The 15,796-nt window shown below is 42.8% G+C and overlaps 1 protein-coding gene across 1 annotated transcript; it reads left to right on the plus strand.

The window, feature by feature from the left end:
* Positions 1-3,221: 3,221 nt before the first annotated feature.
* pdhb (pyruvate dehydrogenase E1 subunit beta) lies at positions 3,222-13,855 on the plus strand. The gene is made up of 10 exons (XM_027140791.2): positions 3,222-3,338; positions 3,436-3,495; positions 5,299-5,406; positions 5,516-5,578; positions 5,924-5,959; positions 6,114-6,399; positions 11,346-11,456; positions 11,868-11,959; positions 13,026-13,167; positions 13,468-13,855. Exons 1-10 carry the CDS (start codon positions 3,303-3,305, stop codon positions 13,614-13,616), a joined length of 1,083 nt encoding a protein of 360 aa, XP_026996592.1. The 5' UTR covers positions 3,222-3,302; the 3' UTR covers positions 13,617-13,855.
* The last annotated feature ends 1,941 nt before the right edge of the window (positions 13,856-15,796 follow it).

The following is a 15,796-nucleotide window of genomic DNA, read 5'->3' on the forward strand; positions in this document are numbered from 1 at the left end:
TCTTCTTCTTCCACTCATTTCATTGTTCCCTCTGTCCGTCTTGTAACGATGGGGAACAGAGCTTTCAGTTACTCTGCACCTCAGCTCTGGAACTCACTTCCATCTGAACTCCGTAATATTCATTCTCTTTCATCATTTAAATCTCAGCTTAAAACTCATCTGTTTAGTTTAGCATATTCTAGATCATGATTTGTAATGTTGGTCCAATTTTTTATTTTTTATTTTTTTTATATACAAGTATTGTATAACTATATTTTTTGTTGTTTTTCTTCTTCTTTTGTACGGTGACCTTGAGTGTTAGAAAGGCGCCTTTAAATAAAATGTATTATTATTATTATTATTAGATCATCAGGATCTACGCACCACTGCCCGTTTGTCGGAGGCGAGGGTGACCCTCAGGTCACCCTGCTCCTTCCTGGGCCTAGAGTGTCGCCTTGAGCCCTTAGGCCCTGCCCGCGGAGATCGGGTGGCCAAGCTCTGTCTCTGGGCTTCGCGGTGCCTGGAAGGACCAGGCTGGGGCTGCCGCCGAACAGCCCCACGAGATCGCCGAGGGAGGTACTGCTGAAACGCAGCCGACTGCTTCTTAGACTCCTGGAACTTGTGTACGACCGCCGTCACAGCGTCGCCGAACAGTCCAGGAGGAGCCATCGGTGCTTCCAGTAGCACAGCTCGATCCTTGTCCGGGAGGTCGGACAAGGTGAGCCACAGATGCCTTTCTGTGGCCACCAGGGCTGCCATGGACCGCCCAAAGGCCCGCACCGCGTGCTTCGTGGCCGAAGAGGCAAGTCGGCAGTGCAACGCAACTCCTCAATATCAGCGGTCCCGGAGCTAAGTCCCTCATCCAAATCACGTAGCAGGTCAGCCTGGTATGCCTGCAACACACCCATGGTGTGGAGGCAGCCCGCGGCCTGACCTGCTGCCGCGTAAGCCTTCCCTACTAAGGCTGACGTAGCACGTAGCGGCTTAGTAGGGAAAACTGGAGCCTTTAGCGATGATGCTACGTTAGGGGAGAGATAGCTAGCCAGCGTCTCTTCCACACGTGGCATTGCCCCATAGCCGCACGCCTTAGCCCCAACCACACTCGTGTAAAGCGAGGAGTGACTAGGAGAAGTGCGCGTAGAGTACGGGGTTTTCCAGGATCTGGACACCTCGACGTGCAGATCGGGAAAAAATGGCAGGCTCCGGCGCCGAGGAAGTGACACAGCGCGCAGGAAACGCTCATCCAGCTTACTGGGTGTGCGCTGCTTCTGCTGCTCCGCCGGCCAATCTAAATCCAGTTTGGCTACGGCTCGTGTCTTGACCTCGAGGAGCTCCTCATACAGCACAGGCTGTGAGGAGCCCACGGGCTTGCTAGCATTCATCAGCTCTCCTTCCTCGGAGGGAGCGACATGTTATGCCGCGCTGCTCGCACCGGGAGAAGAAGCAGCCATCGGGCCTGCTTCTCCGCGAGAGCCCGGAGCTCGATTCAGCAGACGAGGCTGAAGAGGACTCATCCGCCTCCAATCCCGCTGCTAAATCGACCTGCGAGCCCCACGAGCGCCGGCGCCGCTTTGCCTCGGCAAGAGCGGGACCGGAGCCGCGAGGGAGATTGTGCATGCCCGATTGTGCATGCTCCACTCCCAAGCAAACAATGCATCGATCGTGCGAATCCTTCCCGGTAATAAAACGGGGACACGGAAAAACACACTTTTGGAAGTTCTGTCTGCTATCCATCACTCGATCAGAAAAACACAGTATGAGAAAACAGCGCTTACCTGAACGAGCAGAAGCTAGCGTCTTGTCCATCTCGCAGCCATTTGTAGCTTCCTGTTTACGCGACGTCACCCGCCGATGGCGTCACGTTCCAAAGCCTATTGGTCAGATTACACACGTGGTTCAGAGCGTGGTCACGCAGAGGGCGTTCCCATAGCGTTTCGACGCAGCTCGAGTTCCGAAAGGGAACTTTAGTTAGATTCCACATTTGGTTTATAATTTAGGTGAAATAACCAAAGTACTGTGTGCTATTGCTGCTATTTGTTATGATGATATAATAATAATATTTATTATTATTAGTAGTAGTAGTAATAGTAGTAGAACATTTTGTACTTTAACACAATCAGAAATATAAATAGAAACTCTTTACAGTACTGAAAATACAATATATATATATATATATATATATTTTGTGAATCCATAACTATTGACCTTAAATGAACATTACACACAAACCCACTTTGTTTGTTTGTTTGTTTGTTTACTAATAAATGAATAAATAACCCGGACTGGGACAAAAGTAAATGTACCAGAATTGTGTGTGTAGTGTAAGAGACGTGTAAGCATACAACCTCATTTCACAACATTGGGCATATTATGGCTGCTAATGGAACAGGATTTCTGCTTCAGCAGGATGATTTCTGATGATATCTGTTCGAATTTGGTGGACATATTTAAAAGTAGATAGTGATTTCCAGTGCAAATGGACAATGACCTGGAACATACTTAGAAAGCAAATGAAATAAGTTCTGCAATGTCCAAGTCAATCACCTGAACTAAAGGCCACTGAGCATGAATTTCACTTTCTGAAACCAAAACCCGATGCACAAAATCCCACAGAAAACAAACAGGAACAGAATAATACAGCTGCACTAAAGTTTATTATCAGATTATGTCCAGGGAAGGAACCCAGTATCCGGTGATTGATATGCGGTTATCGAATGCAAAGGATTTCCAACCAAAATATAAAAAAGTAAAGATATATTTAGGTTTAAAGTTTGTCTGATTTGTTTGGTCTCTCTAATTCTAATGTTAACCTTCATTTAATACAAGAAACAATACACTGTGGTGGACAGTTAAACAACTTTGTCTAATAACTTTGTATATGTATGTATGGACCTGTCTGTATTTGTCATCATAATCATTAAAAAGGCAAATAAAGGTTGCGTTGTTTTTATAGCATTTAAACCCTATTAACAGTAATATATTTATTTATACTTCATATTTTTTATTTTATTTATTTATTTTACATTTTTGTCTTTTTTTTACATTTCAAACTAATACAAGAAGCAGATTTAATGTTAACAGATGCAACATCAACTTATTTATATTTATTTAGCAGAAGGCTAGTGCCCTTAGCATGCTAATAGCCTAGCCAGCTTCCGGTTTAGTTCCGGCATTTTCCAAACCTCACTCTGATTGGTTCTTATCAAGCCACTCAATCTTCTCATTGGATATAAGGTTTTGCCCTGCGAATAATTTCTTCATTGGATAATAGAATTTCACAGCCCCGCCTCTGAATAGAGGACAGTGGGACAGTAAAAACAAAGATGGCGGCGCTTAGGAGTTTTCTTCGCACTGGGAAGGTTAATGACACCTTTTTATGTGTGTGTTTTTAAAATGAACGTCGGGTTTATAATGTAGAATGAATATTCTTTATAAACTGTTGTGTTGTTGTTACAGGGCGCAGTTTCAGCCGTCATACGGAGGGACTTTCACAGGACGCCCTCTGCTTCTGTGCAGGTTAGCATTGATGCTAACGCCTTCATTATTGCTTTAATAACAGCTCAAGGGCAGAAAGAAATCACACCAGACTTTAAACTGGTTATTACATGTATTCATTACTCATGTGATACATAGTTACGAGCTTTCTGTTTATTATGTATCCTTTTGGATATTCACACAATCACTACAGCGGTGGGTTTAGTGTTATTGGACGGTTATATTCGACTTTATATATATATATATTCCATGTCAATTATTTCCCTATAACAAGAAAAAGCAGAGCTTCTGGTAGAGGTGTGTTGGTAAGAAGGGAAAAAGCTACCTGTTTGAGAAACAGTGGTCATAGCTCTGATTCTGGATTCAGAAGGTTTGAATTTAGCTCAGACTAATACAAATACAATACTAATACTATAAATACAATACTAATACAATACAAAACTAATACAATAATAATATAATACAGTAAATACTATACTAATACAAAACTAATAATAATACAAAACTAATACAATCACTGTACCTTGTTATTAGTTTTATAGTAGCTACCAATTCACAGGGACATGCACTCTCACTCTACTTAAAGTGAACCTAACAATAACGAGATTCTACAAAACATGTCATAAAGCATGTCATCTAAAACATGTCATCTAATGTCATCTAATTGAACTTTATTTATTTGTGCAGAATTTGTGTTTTGAATGATGTAACTACGTTTCCCAGACACATGAGTGTTCAGGACGTAGGACATTTCAGTTCCTCTGTAACATGACAGTCTTTAATTTTGAGTGAATATAAACAGTTGAAAAGCACTGATGCATACAGCGATTATTATTTTAGGACGATATGAATATCTATTGATATCAATATTTTATCATATCAACAATGTTGCAAAAGCCACTTTTTCAGCAACTGATTTATGTTACTAAGGTCAAAGCTAGGTGGTACTAGTCGGGTTCTGTAGCAAGAACAAACATGGAGAAGTACTTGTACTTTAAAAGTGAGATTTTAATATATATATATATATATATATATATATATATATATATATATATATATATATATATATTTTTTTTTTTTTATCTTAAATCTTGATTTCAATATGAAAAAGGTGCCACTGAAAAGGACCAACCTGTCTTCTAGACATTCCATGACACTAAATATGACTGTTAAAAGCACAAGAAGTTGTTCAGTAATACATTAAAAATTTAACTTATTGCCAAATCACAGTAGTATAAGAGGAATAAAACCCTCTAGGACTCGCAATTACAGGAAAATGACCTTCATCTCAAGCTTTGTGTCAGGCTGCATCACAGAATCCCATTATGGGTTATTTTGTCTGTCCTGATCAACCACTGTTGTTAAATGGAAACATCTACGATCAACAACAGCTCGGCCACAAAGTGATTAGATTGTGTCACCTAGCTGGATTACCAGGTGATAAAGCACACAACACAAAAATTACTTTCCTTCACTCAACAACACATCACTCACTACCGAGCACCCAACCACCTTTGGAATAAACATCAGCACAAGAACTGTGTTTTGGTAGGTTTGTTTATGGTAACGTTTTTTTATGGTAAGATTTGGTGTTTTACCACCAATGGATTCTGGGACAGTGGAAATTAGTTCTCTGCAGTGAAATATTGTGATTCACTACCTTGCAGTGTGACAGACAAATCAGATTTTGGTGGATGCCAGGAGAACACTACATATTGGAATACATAGTACCAGCTGTAAAGTATGGAGGAGGAGGAGGGATAATGCTCTAGGCCTGCTTGAGGATTTTGGGCCAATATTCATTTATGTTGTTATTTATTGCAGGTAACTGTGAGGGATGCTCTTAACCAGGCTATGGACGAAGAGCTGGAGCGGGATGAACGTGTGTTTCTGCTTGGTGAAGAGGTTGCCCAGTACGACGGTGCTTACAAGGTCAGAGAATTTGGTGGTGTTGACATTTTTTGGTCATTAATCAAAAACAGTCTTTTCTACTTTCTATTAGCCATTTTGGTGAAATTGGTATTGCACTGTCAATATACAGGTGAGCAGAGGACTTTGGAAGAAGTATGGAGATAAACGCATCATTGACACACCCATCTCAGAGGTGAGCAGGATTTGTCATTTCCTCAACAAGTCCCAGCATGATTTTGCAGATACTGTAGCATCTGAAAGCTAATGTTAGTTGTTTTTTTTTTTAATGGACAGAACATTGCACAAGATTTTTATTTTTGAAAGACAAATAATAATAAAGACCTTTTGGGGGGGGGGGTCAAGTCAAGAAGCTTTTTTGTCAATTCAACCATATATGGCAATGGATTTAATGTGTGTGCTTGTTACTGAAAATATAAATTAATTTCTTGACTACTATGTAAACAGAACTAAATGGTTATAATCTATATAAAACCATCATTTAAATAAATATTGAGTTTTTTTTGTTTTGTTTTTTTAGATGGGATTTGCTGGCATTGCTGTTGGTGCAGCCATGGTGAGTTCACATATTTATATATGTATATTAGCCAATTTATAGGGAATCAAGGAAGGATATTACCAGGTCCTCATCAACTTATTTTCTGCCTAGAACCTTTTAAAATATGACAAGTAATTAACTATGATCTCATTTCTGTATTATATGTTTTCAGGCAGGCCTGAGGCCAATTTGTGAGTTCATGACCTTCAATTTCTCCATGCAAGCCATCGACCAGGTTATCAACTCTGCTGCAAAGACATGCTACATGTCAGCCGGGCTGCAGTCGGTGCCCATTGTGTTCCGAGGGCCCAATGGTGCATCTGCTGGAGTAGCGGCACAGCACTCGCAGTGTTTTGCTGCCTGGTATGGCCACTGTCCTGGGTTAAAGGTCGTAAGTCCCTGGAATGCAGAGGATGCCAGGGGGCTCCTTAAAGCATCCATTCGTGATAATAATCCAGGTAAGACCCATCACCAAGATCATGATCTGCCGATTGCCGATGACTGCCGATCACAGAATGGCAGGGGAATGGAAATCGTTTATCTATAATCTAGCAGAGTTTGCACCATTTTTAGAAATGAAATTAACTCTAAATGTACTATATTGACAAAAAAACCTGTAAAAATAGGCTACAGTCAAGATCTTGAAGAACCACCAAGTGTTTATTTTAGAAAATGAGAACTTAAGGCTACTGTATGCCATCTTTCCCAAATAAGGCAGAGTAACTTAAAACTATTCCAAACAAAGAGGGGTCAGGCATACCAACACACATCAGATCAGCTTAATGGGATTTAGCCTCTTAATACACCGATTACATTTTATAATTGGCATTGTAAAATAATGAAAGCTACTGTAAGCCAATGCCATCCTTTCTAAATAACAAGGCAGAGAAACAAGGAGGCCAAGCAGATAGTTACCAACCAGATGAACTTGGGATGGTGTGAGGTTACATAGGCCCAGGCTACTTGTAAAATGTAAATAAAAATTTTAATATATTTACAAAATTTATACATTTTTATAAATATAAAATATATTTATATTAAATTTATTTTAATATCTTTTTTCACTCACAGTCGGCTGGTTGAGGGATGGGGATGTTGGCTTCGGCTGGTTTAGTTTCTTATTCTCGGCATATTCAGTTGTATGGCGTGTTCTAAGATGCCTAATCATGTTAGTGGTATTAAAATGCCATTGCTTGCTTCCACCTTGAGGGATTTCATCATGACATACATTGCAAACGGCTAACTTTACGTCTTTATCGGACACTTTGAAAAACTTCCAGAAGGGAGAACTCTTGTTGCCACTGGTAAGCTCCGCTCTGCTGTTGTTTACCTGTGCGCCGTGCATGCACGTGTGGAAAAAGTCAAACATAATTTTCCACCTTGTTCACATATAGCTATATGAGGGCTATGACACTATTGTATATAACAAATACAGTATTTTCTACACTATAAGGTGCACCTAAAAGCCTTAAATTTTCTCAAAAATCAGCCATCCATCCATTTTCTTCCGCTTATCCTGGACCGGGTCGCGGGGGCAGCAGTCTAAGCAGGGATGCCCAGACTTCCCTCTCCCCAGACACTTCCTCCAGCTCTTCCGGGGGAATACCGAGGCGTTTCCAGGCCAGCCGAGAGACATAGTCCCTCCAGCGTGTCCTAGGTCTTCCCCGGGGCCTCCTCCCGGTTGGACATGCCCAGAACACCTCCCCAGGAAGGCGTCCAGGAGGAATCTGGAACAGATGCCCGAGCAACCTCAGCTGACTCCTCTCGAAGTGGAGGAGCAGCGGCTCTACTCTGAGCTCCTCCCGAGTGACCAAGCTCCTCACCCTATCTCTAAGGGAGCGCCCAGCCACCCTACGGTGGAAACTCATTTCGGCCTCCAGTATCCGGGATCTTGTCCTTTCGGTCATGACCCAAAGCTCATGACAGTAGGTGAGGGTAGGAACGTAGATCGAGAGAGCTTCGCCTTGCAGCTCAGCTCTTTCTTCACCACAACAGACAGTCGATCTCCCGCTCCATCCTTCCCTCACTTGTGAACAAGACCCCAAGATACTTAAACTCCTCCACTTGAGGCAGGAGCTCTCCACCAACCTGAAGGGGACAAGCCACCTTTTTCCGGCTGAGAACCATGACCTCGGATTTGGAGGTGCTGATTCTCATCCCCGCCGCTTCACACTCTGCTGCAAACCGTCCCAGTGCGTGCTGGAGGTCCTGATTTGAGGAAGCCAACAGGACATCATCATCTGCAAAAAGCAGAGACGAAATCCCGTGGTCCCCAAACCGAACTCCCTCCAGGCCCCAACTGCGCCTAGAAATCCTGTCCATATAAATAATGAACAAGACCGGTGACAAAGGGCAGCCCTGCCGGAGTCCAACATGCACCGGGAACAAGTCTGACTTACTGCCGGCAATGCGAACCAAACTCCTGCTCCTGACATAAAGGGGCCGGACTGCCCTTAGCAGAGGGCCCCGGACCCCATACTCCCAGAGCACCCCCCACAGGTCACCACGAGGGACACAGACGAATGCCTTCTACAGATCCACAAAGCACATGTGGACTGGTTGGGCAAACTCCCATGAACCCTCCAGCAGCCTGGCGAGGGTATAGAGATGGTCCAGTGTTCCACAACCGGGACGAAACCTGCATTGTTTCTCCTGCATCTGAGGTTTGACTATCGGTTGAATTCTCCTCTCCAGTACCCTGGTGTAGACTTTTCCGGGGAGGCTGAGGAGTGTGATCCCCCTGTGGTTGGAACACACCCTCCGGTCCCCCTTCTTAAACAGAGGGACCACCACCCCAGTGTGCCAGTCCAAAGGCACTGTCCCCAACCGCCACACGATGTTGCAGAGGCGTGTCAACCAAGACAGCCCCACAACATCCAGAGACTTGAGGGACTCAGGGTGGATCTCATCCACCCCCGGTGCCTTGCCACTGAGGAGCTTCTCAACTACCTCAGTGACCTCAGCTTGGGGGATTGACGAGTCCACAACTGAGTCCTCAGCCTCTGCTTCCTCAGTGGAAGATATGTCGGTGGGGTTTGAGGAGAACCTCGAAGTACTCCTTCCACCGTCCGAGAATGTCCCCAGTTGAAGTCAGCAGATTCCCACTCCCACTGTAAACAGTGTGAGCAGGGCACTGCTTCCCCCTCCTGAGAAGCCGGACGGTTTGCCAGAATTTTTTAGAGGCCGACCAATAATCCTTCTCCATGGCCTCATCAAACTCCTCCCATACCCAAGTTTTTGCCTCCGCAACCACCCGGGCTGAAGCTCGCTTGGCCCCCCGGTACCTCTCAGCTACCTCCGGAGTCCCCCGAGCCAACCAGGCCCGATAGGACTCCTTCATCTTGACAGCATCCCTTACATCCGGGGTCCACCACCGGGTCCGGGGTTGCCGCCATGACAGGCACCGGAGACCTTATGGCCACATCTCCGAGCAGCCGCGTCGACAATGGAAGTGGAGAACATGGTCCGCTCGGTCTCAATGTCTCCAACCTCCCTCGGGATCTGGTTGAAGCTCTGCCAAAGGTGGGAGTTGAAGATCTCTCTGACAGGAGACTCTGCCAAACGTTCCCAGCAGACCCTCACAGTACGTTTGGGTCTGCCAAGTCTGTCCAACTTCCTTCCCTGCCATCGGATCCAACATACCACCAGGTGGTGATCAGTTGACCGCTCTGCCCTTCTCTTTACCCGAGTGTCCAAGACATACAGCCGGAGGTCAGATGAAACAACCACAAAGTCGATCACAGACCTCCAACCTAGGGTGTCCTGGTGCCACGTGCACTGATGGACACTTTTATGCTTGAAAATGGTGTTCGTTATGGACAAACTGTGACTAATACAGAAGTCCAATAACAAAACACCACACGGGTTCAGGTCTGGGAGGGGGGGGGCGTTCCTCCCAATCACACCCCTCTAGGTGTCACTGTCGCTGCCCACATGAGCATTGAAGTCCCCCAGTAGAACGACGGAGTCCCCGGTCGGAGCACTTTCCAGCACCCCTCCCAGAGACGCCAAGAAGGTCGGGTACTCTACACTGCCATTTGGCCCGTAAGCACAAATAACAGTGAGAGACCTCTCCCCGACCCGAAGGCGCAGGGAAATGACCCTCTCGTTCACCGGGGTGAACTCCAATACATGGCGGCTGAGCTAGGGGGCTATGAGCAAGCCCACATCAGCCCGCCTCCTCTCACCGCGGGCAACTCCAGAGTAGTTAAAGGGTCCAGCCTCTCTCGAGGAGTTGGGTTCCAGAGTCCAATCTGTGCATGGAGGCGAGCCCAACTATCTCTAGTCGGTATCTCTCTACCTCCCGCACCAGCTCAGGCTCCTTCCCCCCAGCGTGGTGACATTCCATGTCCCTAGATCTATTCTGTGTCTGGGGATTGGGTCGCCGAGGCGCCCGCCTTCGGCTGCCACCCAATCCACAATGCAACGGCCCCTTACGGTTTCTCCTGCTGGTGGTGGGCCCACTGGAGATCGGCCCCACGTTGCTCCTTCGGGCTGAGCCCAGCCGGGCCCCGTGGGGTAAGACCCAGCCACCAGGCGCTCGCGTGCGAGCCCCAACCCATGGCCAGTTGCGCCATACTGGGCGGCATCACGGACCTTGTTTTATTCTTCTTAATAAGGGGTTTTGAACCGCTCTTTGTCTGGCCCGTCACCCAGGACCTGTTTGCCTTGGGAGACCCTACCAGGGGCAAAAGCCCCAGACAACATAGCTCCTAGGATCATTCAGGCACGCAAACCCCTCCACCACAATAAGGTGGCGGTTCAAGGAGGGGAAAAAAAATCGGCCATGCACCTAATAATCCGGTGCGCCTTATGTGTGCACCGAGTTCCAAAAATCTGTAAAAATGTACGATTTTGGTAAGCGCTCCGCTTGATTGACTGTCTGACCATTTCCATTTCATACACTACGTACACTGGCAGCGATAAACCAATCAGAGAACATTACATAATACGTACAGTACGTACACTTACCTCCGCCACGCCTCCGGTAGGTATACTACCGGAATGTTGCAAAACATTTGTTTCTTCCTAACCATTATGTGCTCCACACTCCAGTACAGTAGGTGGTGGTAAATGTACCTTAAATTGGTTTGCCATCCGCCAATAAAAATCAGATGCTTACGAGGCACAATTCAAACTGCAGGGTATCAGTTACGCGGTTGTAAATGGGAATAAAGCAGCTGAAAGAATTCAACATCAATGAATCTATGGTTTGGAAGTGGAGGAAGCAAGAAAATGAACTGCGCCAAGTTAAGAAAACACAATAGATAAGGACTATTTTTAAGGAAGATTCATTAAAAAATAATGTGTGTGTTGTTAAATAGTAGAATAAAATTCCCTCAATCCTATATGTAATCAAACTCAAATTCCTTTTTCTTTAAAATCCTTTCTCTTTTATACACAGTGGTTTTGCTGGAAAATGAGCTCATGTACGGTGTTGCCTTTGAGTTGTCTGAGGAAGTACTGTCCAAAGACTTCACCATCCCCATCGGAAAGGCAAAAATTGAGAGATCAGGTAAGAGGTCACATGTTGCTATCTCTGATGTTTTAGGTTAGACCTTTATTTCTTGCCACTGTCATGCTTTATTCGAGATAAATTTATCTAAGTGTAGCAACTTATCTAAATGTAGGCTAAATAATTACATTAATAACGGAAAGACCTGCACATATAGTATGAAGCGTTACTTATTCAGCTTCACAGATAATCGTACTGATTATTTATATGTTTATTTGTATTTGTTTAAGGGATCCATTGCACTTCAAATGAAGTTTAGATTTCTTCATTAGTTTTCAGATTGGGGTTTCAATTTGTTTACCCCCCTTATCAAGGGTGTGTAATTCTTGAGATGTGTATCATCTGGGTATGGTCACGTTTACAGTTATGATGCATGACCCATTTTGTGGTCTGTATCTCTGTTTTAATCAGGAAGTAACATCACTCTCGTCTCACATTCCCGAATGGTTGGTCATTGTCTTGATGCTGCTGCTGTCCTGGCCAAAGAGGGGATTGACTGTGAGGTAAGATGCAAGTTTTAGCTAAATGATGCACAAGTTAAAATGCATCAGTTTTTCAGGGACCAAACAATTCCCTCTCCCAACAGATGAATATAAGCTAGCTGCTTCATTACCTCCTCATTCACCAGTGTAATCCTGCCAAATGGGCATAGTGAGTGCACACAACGAATATTATCAATTTGGATGAATAACACTGTTCAGAATAAAAAGCAGACTGCTTACCCATACAGCAGTTTAAACAAACATATTAAGCTCATAATTCAGACTTCTGTCTTATTGTAGAGAGTCTGATACTTCTGTTGCCAAATATGGCCATCAAGTGCTTACTGTCAGACTGTCGCATTTAAAACTGCCAGCCAACCAGCTGCTCACTGCTAGCTGTTTAAAAAAATCATACTTTTTATACTTTGAATGTTTTACTATGTGGTTTTTTATTATTATTATTATTATTTATCTGGTACTGTCTGTCACTCGCTAGTATTTTTTTCATTTGAAGTGTACTGTAATGAACACGTACTGTCACCCCTCTAAATACTTGGACATTGACAAAGTTATTATTTTAGCTGTTTTTTCAGTGCTTTGGTTGTGAAATTAAATAATGAAAATGGAGAAAGTTTCCGCTTTAATTTTAAGGGTATACAAAATGGGTGAACAGTGTAGGAATTACAGCAATTTATATATTCGGTGGCCCCGTTTTTAAAGGAACAAAAGTAATTTGACAATTGTCTGTTGTTATTCTTGGCCAAATGTCAGTTATTCCTTCGTTATTTTTCTTACAAGTAAGTTTATAAAAGCTCTGAGGTTGATTTTTAAGTGTGCAATAGCTTTTAACTTGAAATGTGAAGTGAACAAACCGAAACTATAAATTGGTAGGCCTCAAAAACAGGAAAACCAGATTAGAGTTTGCCAGAAACGTCTAAAAAAAACGGTAGTTTTGGAACAACGTCTTGTTGACAGATGAGACCAATAAGGAAGCATAAAACACACACAAATCCCAGGGATTACATTTATGTATTTTCTTGTTGATATTAAGTGCTGTCTTGGTTTTGTTTTTGGTATTGGTTTACAGGTTATAAACCTGCGCACCATCAGACCCCTTGATGTAGAAACTATCGAAACCAGTGTGATGAAAACCAACCACCTGATAACAGTTGAGGGAGGATGGCCCCAGTTTGGAGTCGGTGCTGAGATTTGTGCCAGAATCATGGAAGGTAACTATTTGGGTTTTTTATGTTTTAAAATGTTTTTATTGGACTGCTCCATATTACACCCCATAGATTCAAGTCATGTGTTCTTTTATGTCCAACATCCAGCATGTATTCATTGTCATATGGAATTTGATAAATATTTTACAGTAATAATTGTTGTTAATAACACTAATTGTTTATAATGTTAAAGGTTTTATCTAAAGATTTTATTTGCTCTATTGTATCATCTATATCGTAAACATAAGGTCTACCTGCTCAAGTGTATTCTCTAAGTTGTTCTCAATACCATTCTTGTAACTCTAGGTCCCGCTTTCAACTACCTGGATGCCCCTGCTGTCCGTGTTACAGGAGTGGACATCCCCATGCCATATGCAAAGATTTTGGAGGACAACAGCACACCGCAAATCAAAGACATCATCTTTGCAGTGAAAAAGACACTGAATGTGTTGTAGGCAGCAAAACACTGTTTTTACACACTTTCAGGAAAATTTGCCCTAAACTCTGTTGCGAGTCTCCCAGCTACCAAATAATAAGCCAGAAAGGATGTACTAAGAATACTTTAGAATCTCAAATGTGTATAATGGTCTTTCTGTTACATGATGAGTCTCAACCAATTAACCAGTGGATGTCTTGTATCTACAAGATGCCTTTTGTCATAAAAATGATATTTATTACCTATGGGTAAAACCAGGCTTTGTGTATTGTTGTTCTTAATATCTAAACTTATATCTAAACACTTTATCCTTTCAACATCAATCTTCTATGGGAAGAAATGTCCTTGATTGCTAGGAGTGTAGTAAGATTTTATGCAAAATTCTCTTTTATTAAATAGAAATGATTTTTTTTCCCCTCCAAAATAATTAATAAATAAAAACTATTGATCTAGCGCCATGGCACAGCCACTAGCTAGTTGAACGAACGCCATGGCACAGAGACATATTATTAAAGCAAAATTCTTAAGAGAAATATTTGGTAAATTATTCAATACTAATGCAAATAAGTTTGGAAGACTTGGCAGAGCAAAGCTTGAGCCTTGAGATTTCTCTGACATACTGTCTCAAGGTGGGCAGAACTGGTTCGATTTTAAGTGCACAATGTGAACAATGAAAAAATGGTATTGCTTTCCCGTTGTTATACTATATCTTTTCACTTTCCCAATCTTTATAACTCAAGTTCTTTACACAATTACCAAAAACCACAGGAATCAGTGGCCTAAGAAAGAAGCAACCATTTTAATAGCAAAATTTGTGGGTTGTGAGTCTTGAAGTCACGTTACAGATAGTTTCCTCCTGAACTACTGGAATGCCAACTTGCAACATATACTTAGCAGGTTGTCCAAGGCAAACAGCTGATGAGAGAAACTTTGAGAGCTCACTGAAGTAAAACCCAAAGAAAACAGTGATATTAATGATAACCTCCAGAGGGCAGGGATAAAGGTATCACAATCCACTGTTTGAAGAAGACTTAGAGAGAAGACAGAAGTAGAGAGGACATACTGTACCAGAAGATACAAACCACTCAATAGCAATAAGAATCAGAAGACTGGTATTCAAAAAGAAATACAAAGATAATCCACAAAGTTTAAAACCTACCAAACTGAAGGAAAGTATGGACAAAGAAAGGATCTGCTTATGATAAACAAAGGAGCTCACCTTTGATGCATGGTGGCGGAGGTATCATGGCTTGGGTTGGCATGGCTGCTTCTGGAACAGCCTCATTCATCTTTATTGATGACTGTACCAGCAGGAAGAAGCTTACAGGAACATTTTGTCTCCCATTTTATAGATAAATGTAGCCCTGTTCATTTTTATGGTTCTCAAATGAAGAACGATGCATAATATTCACTTACTACCTTAGAAGCTCTATTAAGATCATGTGATTTCTTAGTTGTTACTGCTGTCATTGTGGAATAACACCTCCAGGGTTGGGGGTTTGATTCCTGCCTCCGCCTTGTGTGTGTGGAGTTTGCATGTTCTCCCCGTGCCTCGGGGGTTTCCTCCCGGTACTCCAGTTTGCTCCCCCGGTCCAAAGACATGCATGGTAGGTTGACTGGCATCTCTGGAAAATTGTCCGTGGTGTGTGATTGTGTGAGTGAATGACAGTGTGTGTGCCCTGCAATGGGTTGGGTGTATCTGGTATGTACTGCGATGCGTCCCAGGGTGTATCCTGCCTTGATGCCCGATGATGCCTGAGATAGGCACAGGCTCCCCGTGACCCGAGAAGTTCGGATAAGTGGTAGAAAATGAATGAATGAATTAATAATTACATCAAGGTCACTTCTGATTATACAACAAATATACTCTGTTGCTGCAGCAACCTGATCATGAATTTGAGATGATGTTCTGACATTTTTTGCACAGTGTTTAAGATAGTATATTTTATATTATAATAGTATAATATATTTTAAGTATAATACGTTTCATATAATGCTATATGTAAAACCTACAGAGAGCTATTTTGTATTCAGCCTCATTAAGCCTATTTCGTGGCCATATTTACATATGCGACATACTGTAGTCAGGTGGAGCTTACTATGAACCAGGCAACTTATGATAATGATTTAAAATTTAAAATCAATTAAAAAAATCTCTAAAGGCTAATGAAGTGATGTTGAGGTTAAAAAAAAAATCTG

The sequence above is a fragment of the Tachysurus fulvidraco genome, chromosome 2 (assembly GCF_022655615.1).
Source record: "Tachysurus fulvidraco isolate hzauxx_2018 chromosome 2, HZAU_PFXX_2.0, whole genome shotgun sequence".
NCBI classification, from domain to species: Eukaryota; Metazoa; Chordata; class Actinopteri; order Siluriformes; family Bagridae; genus Tachysurus; species Tachysurus fulvidraco.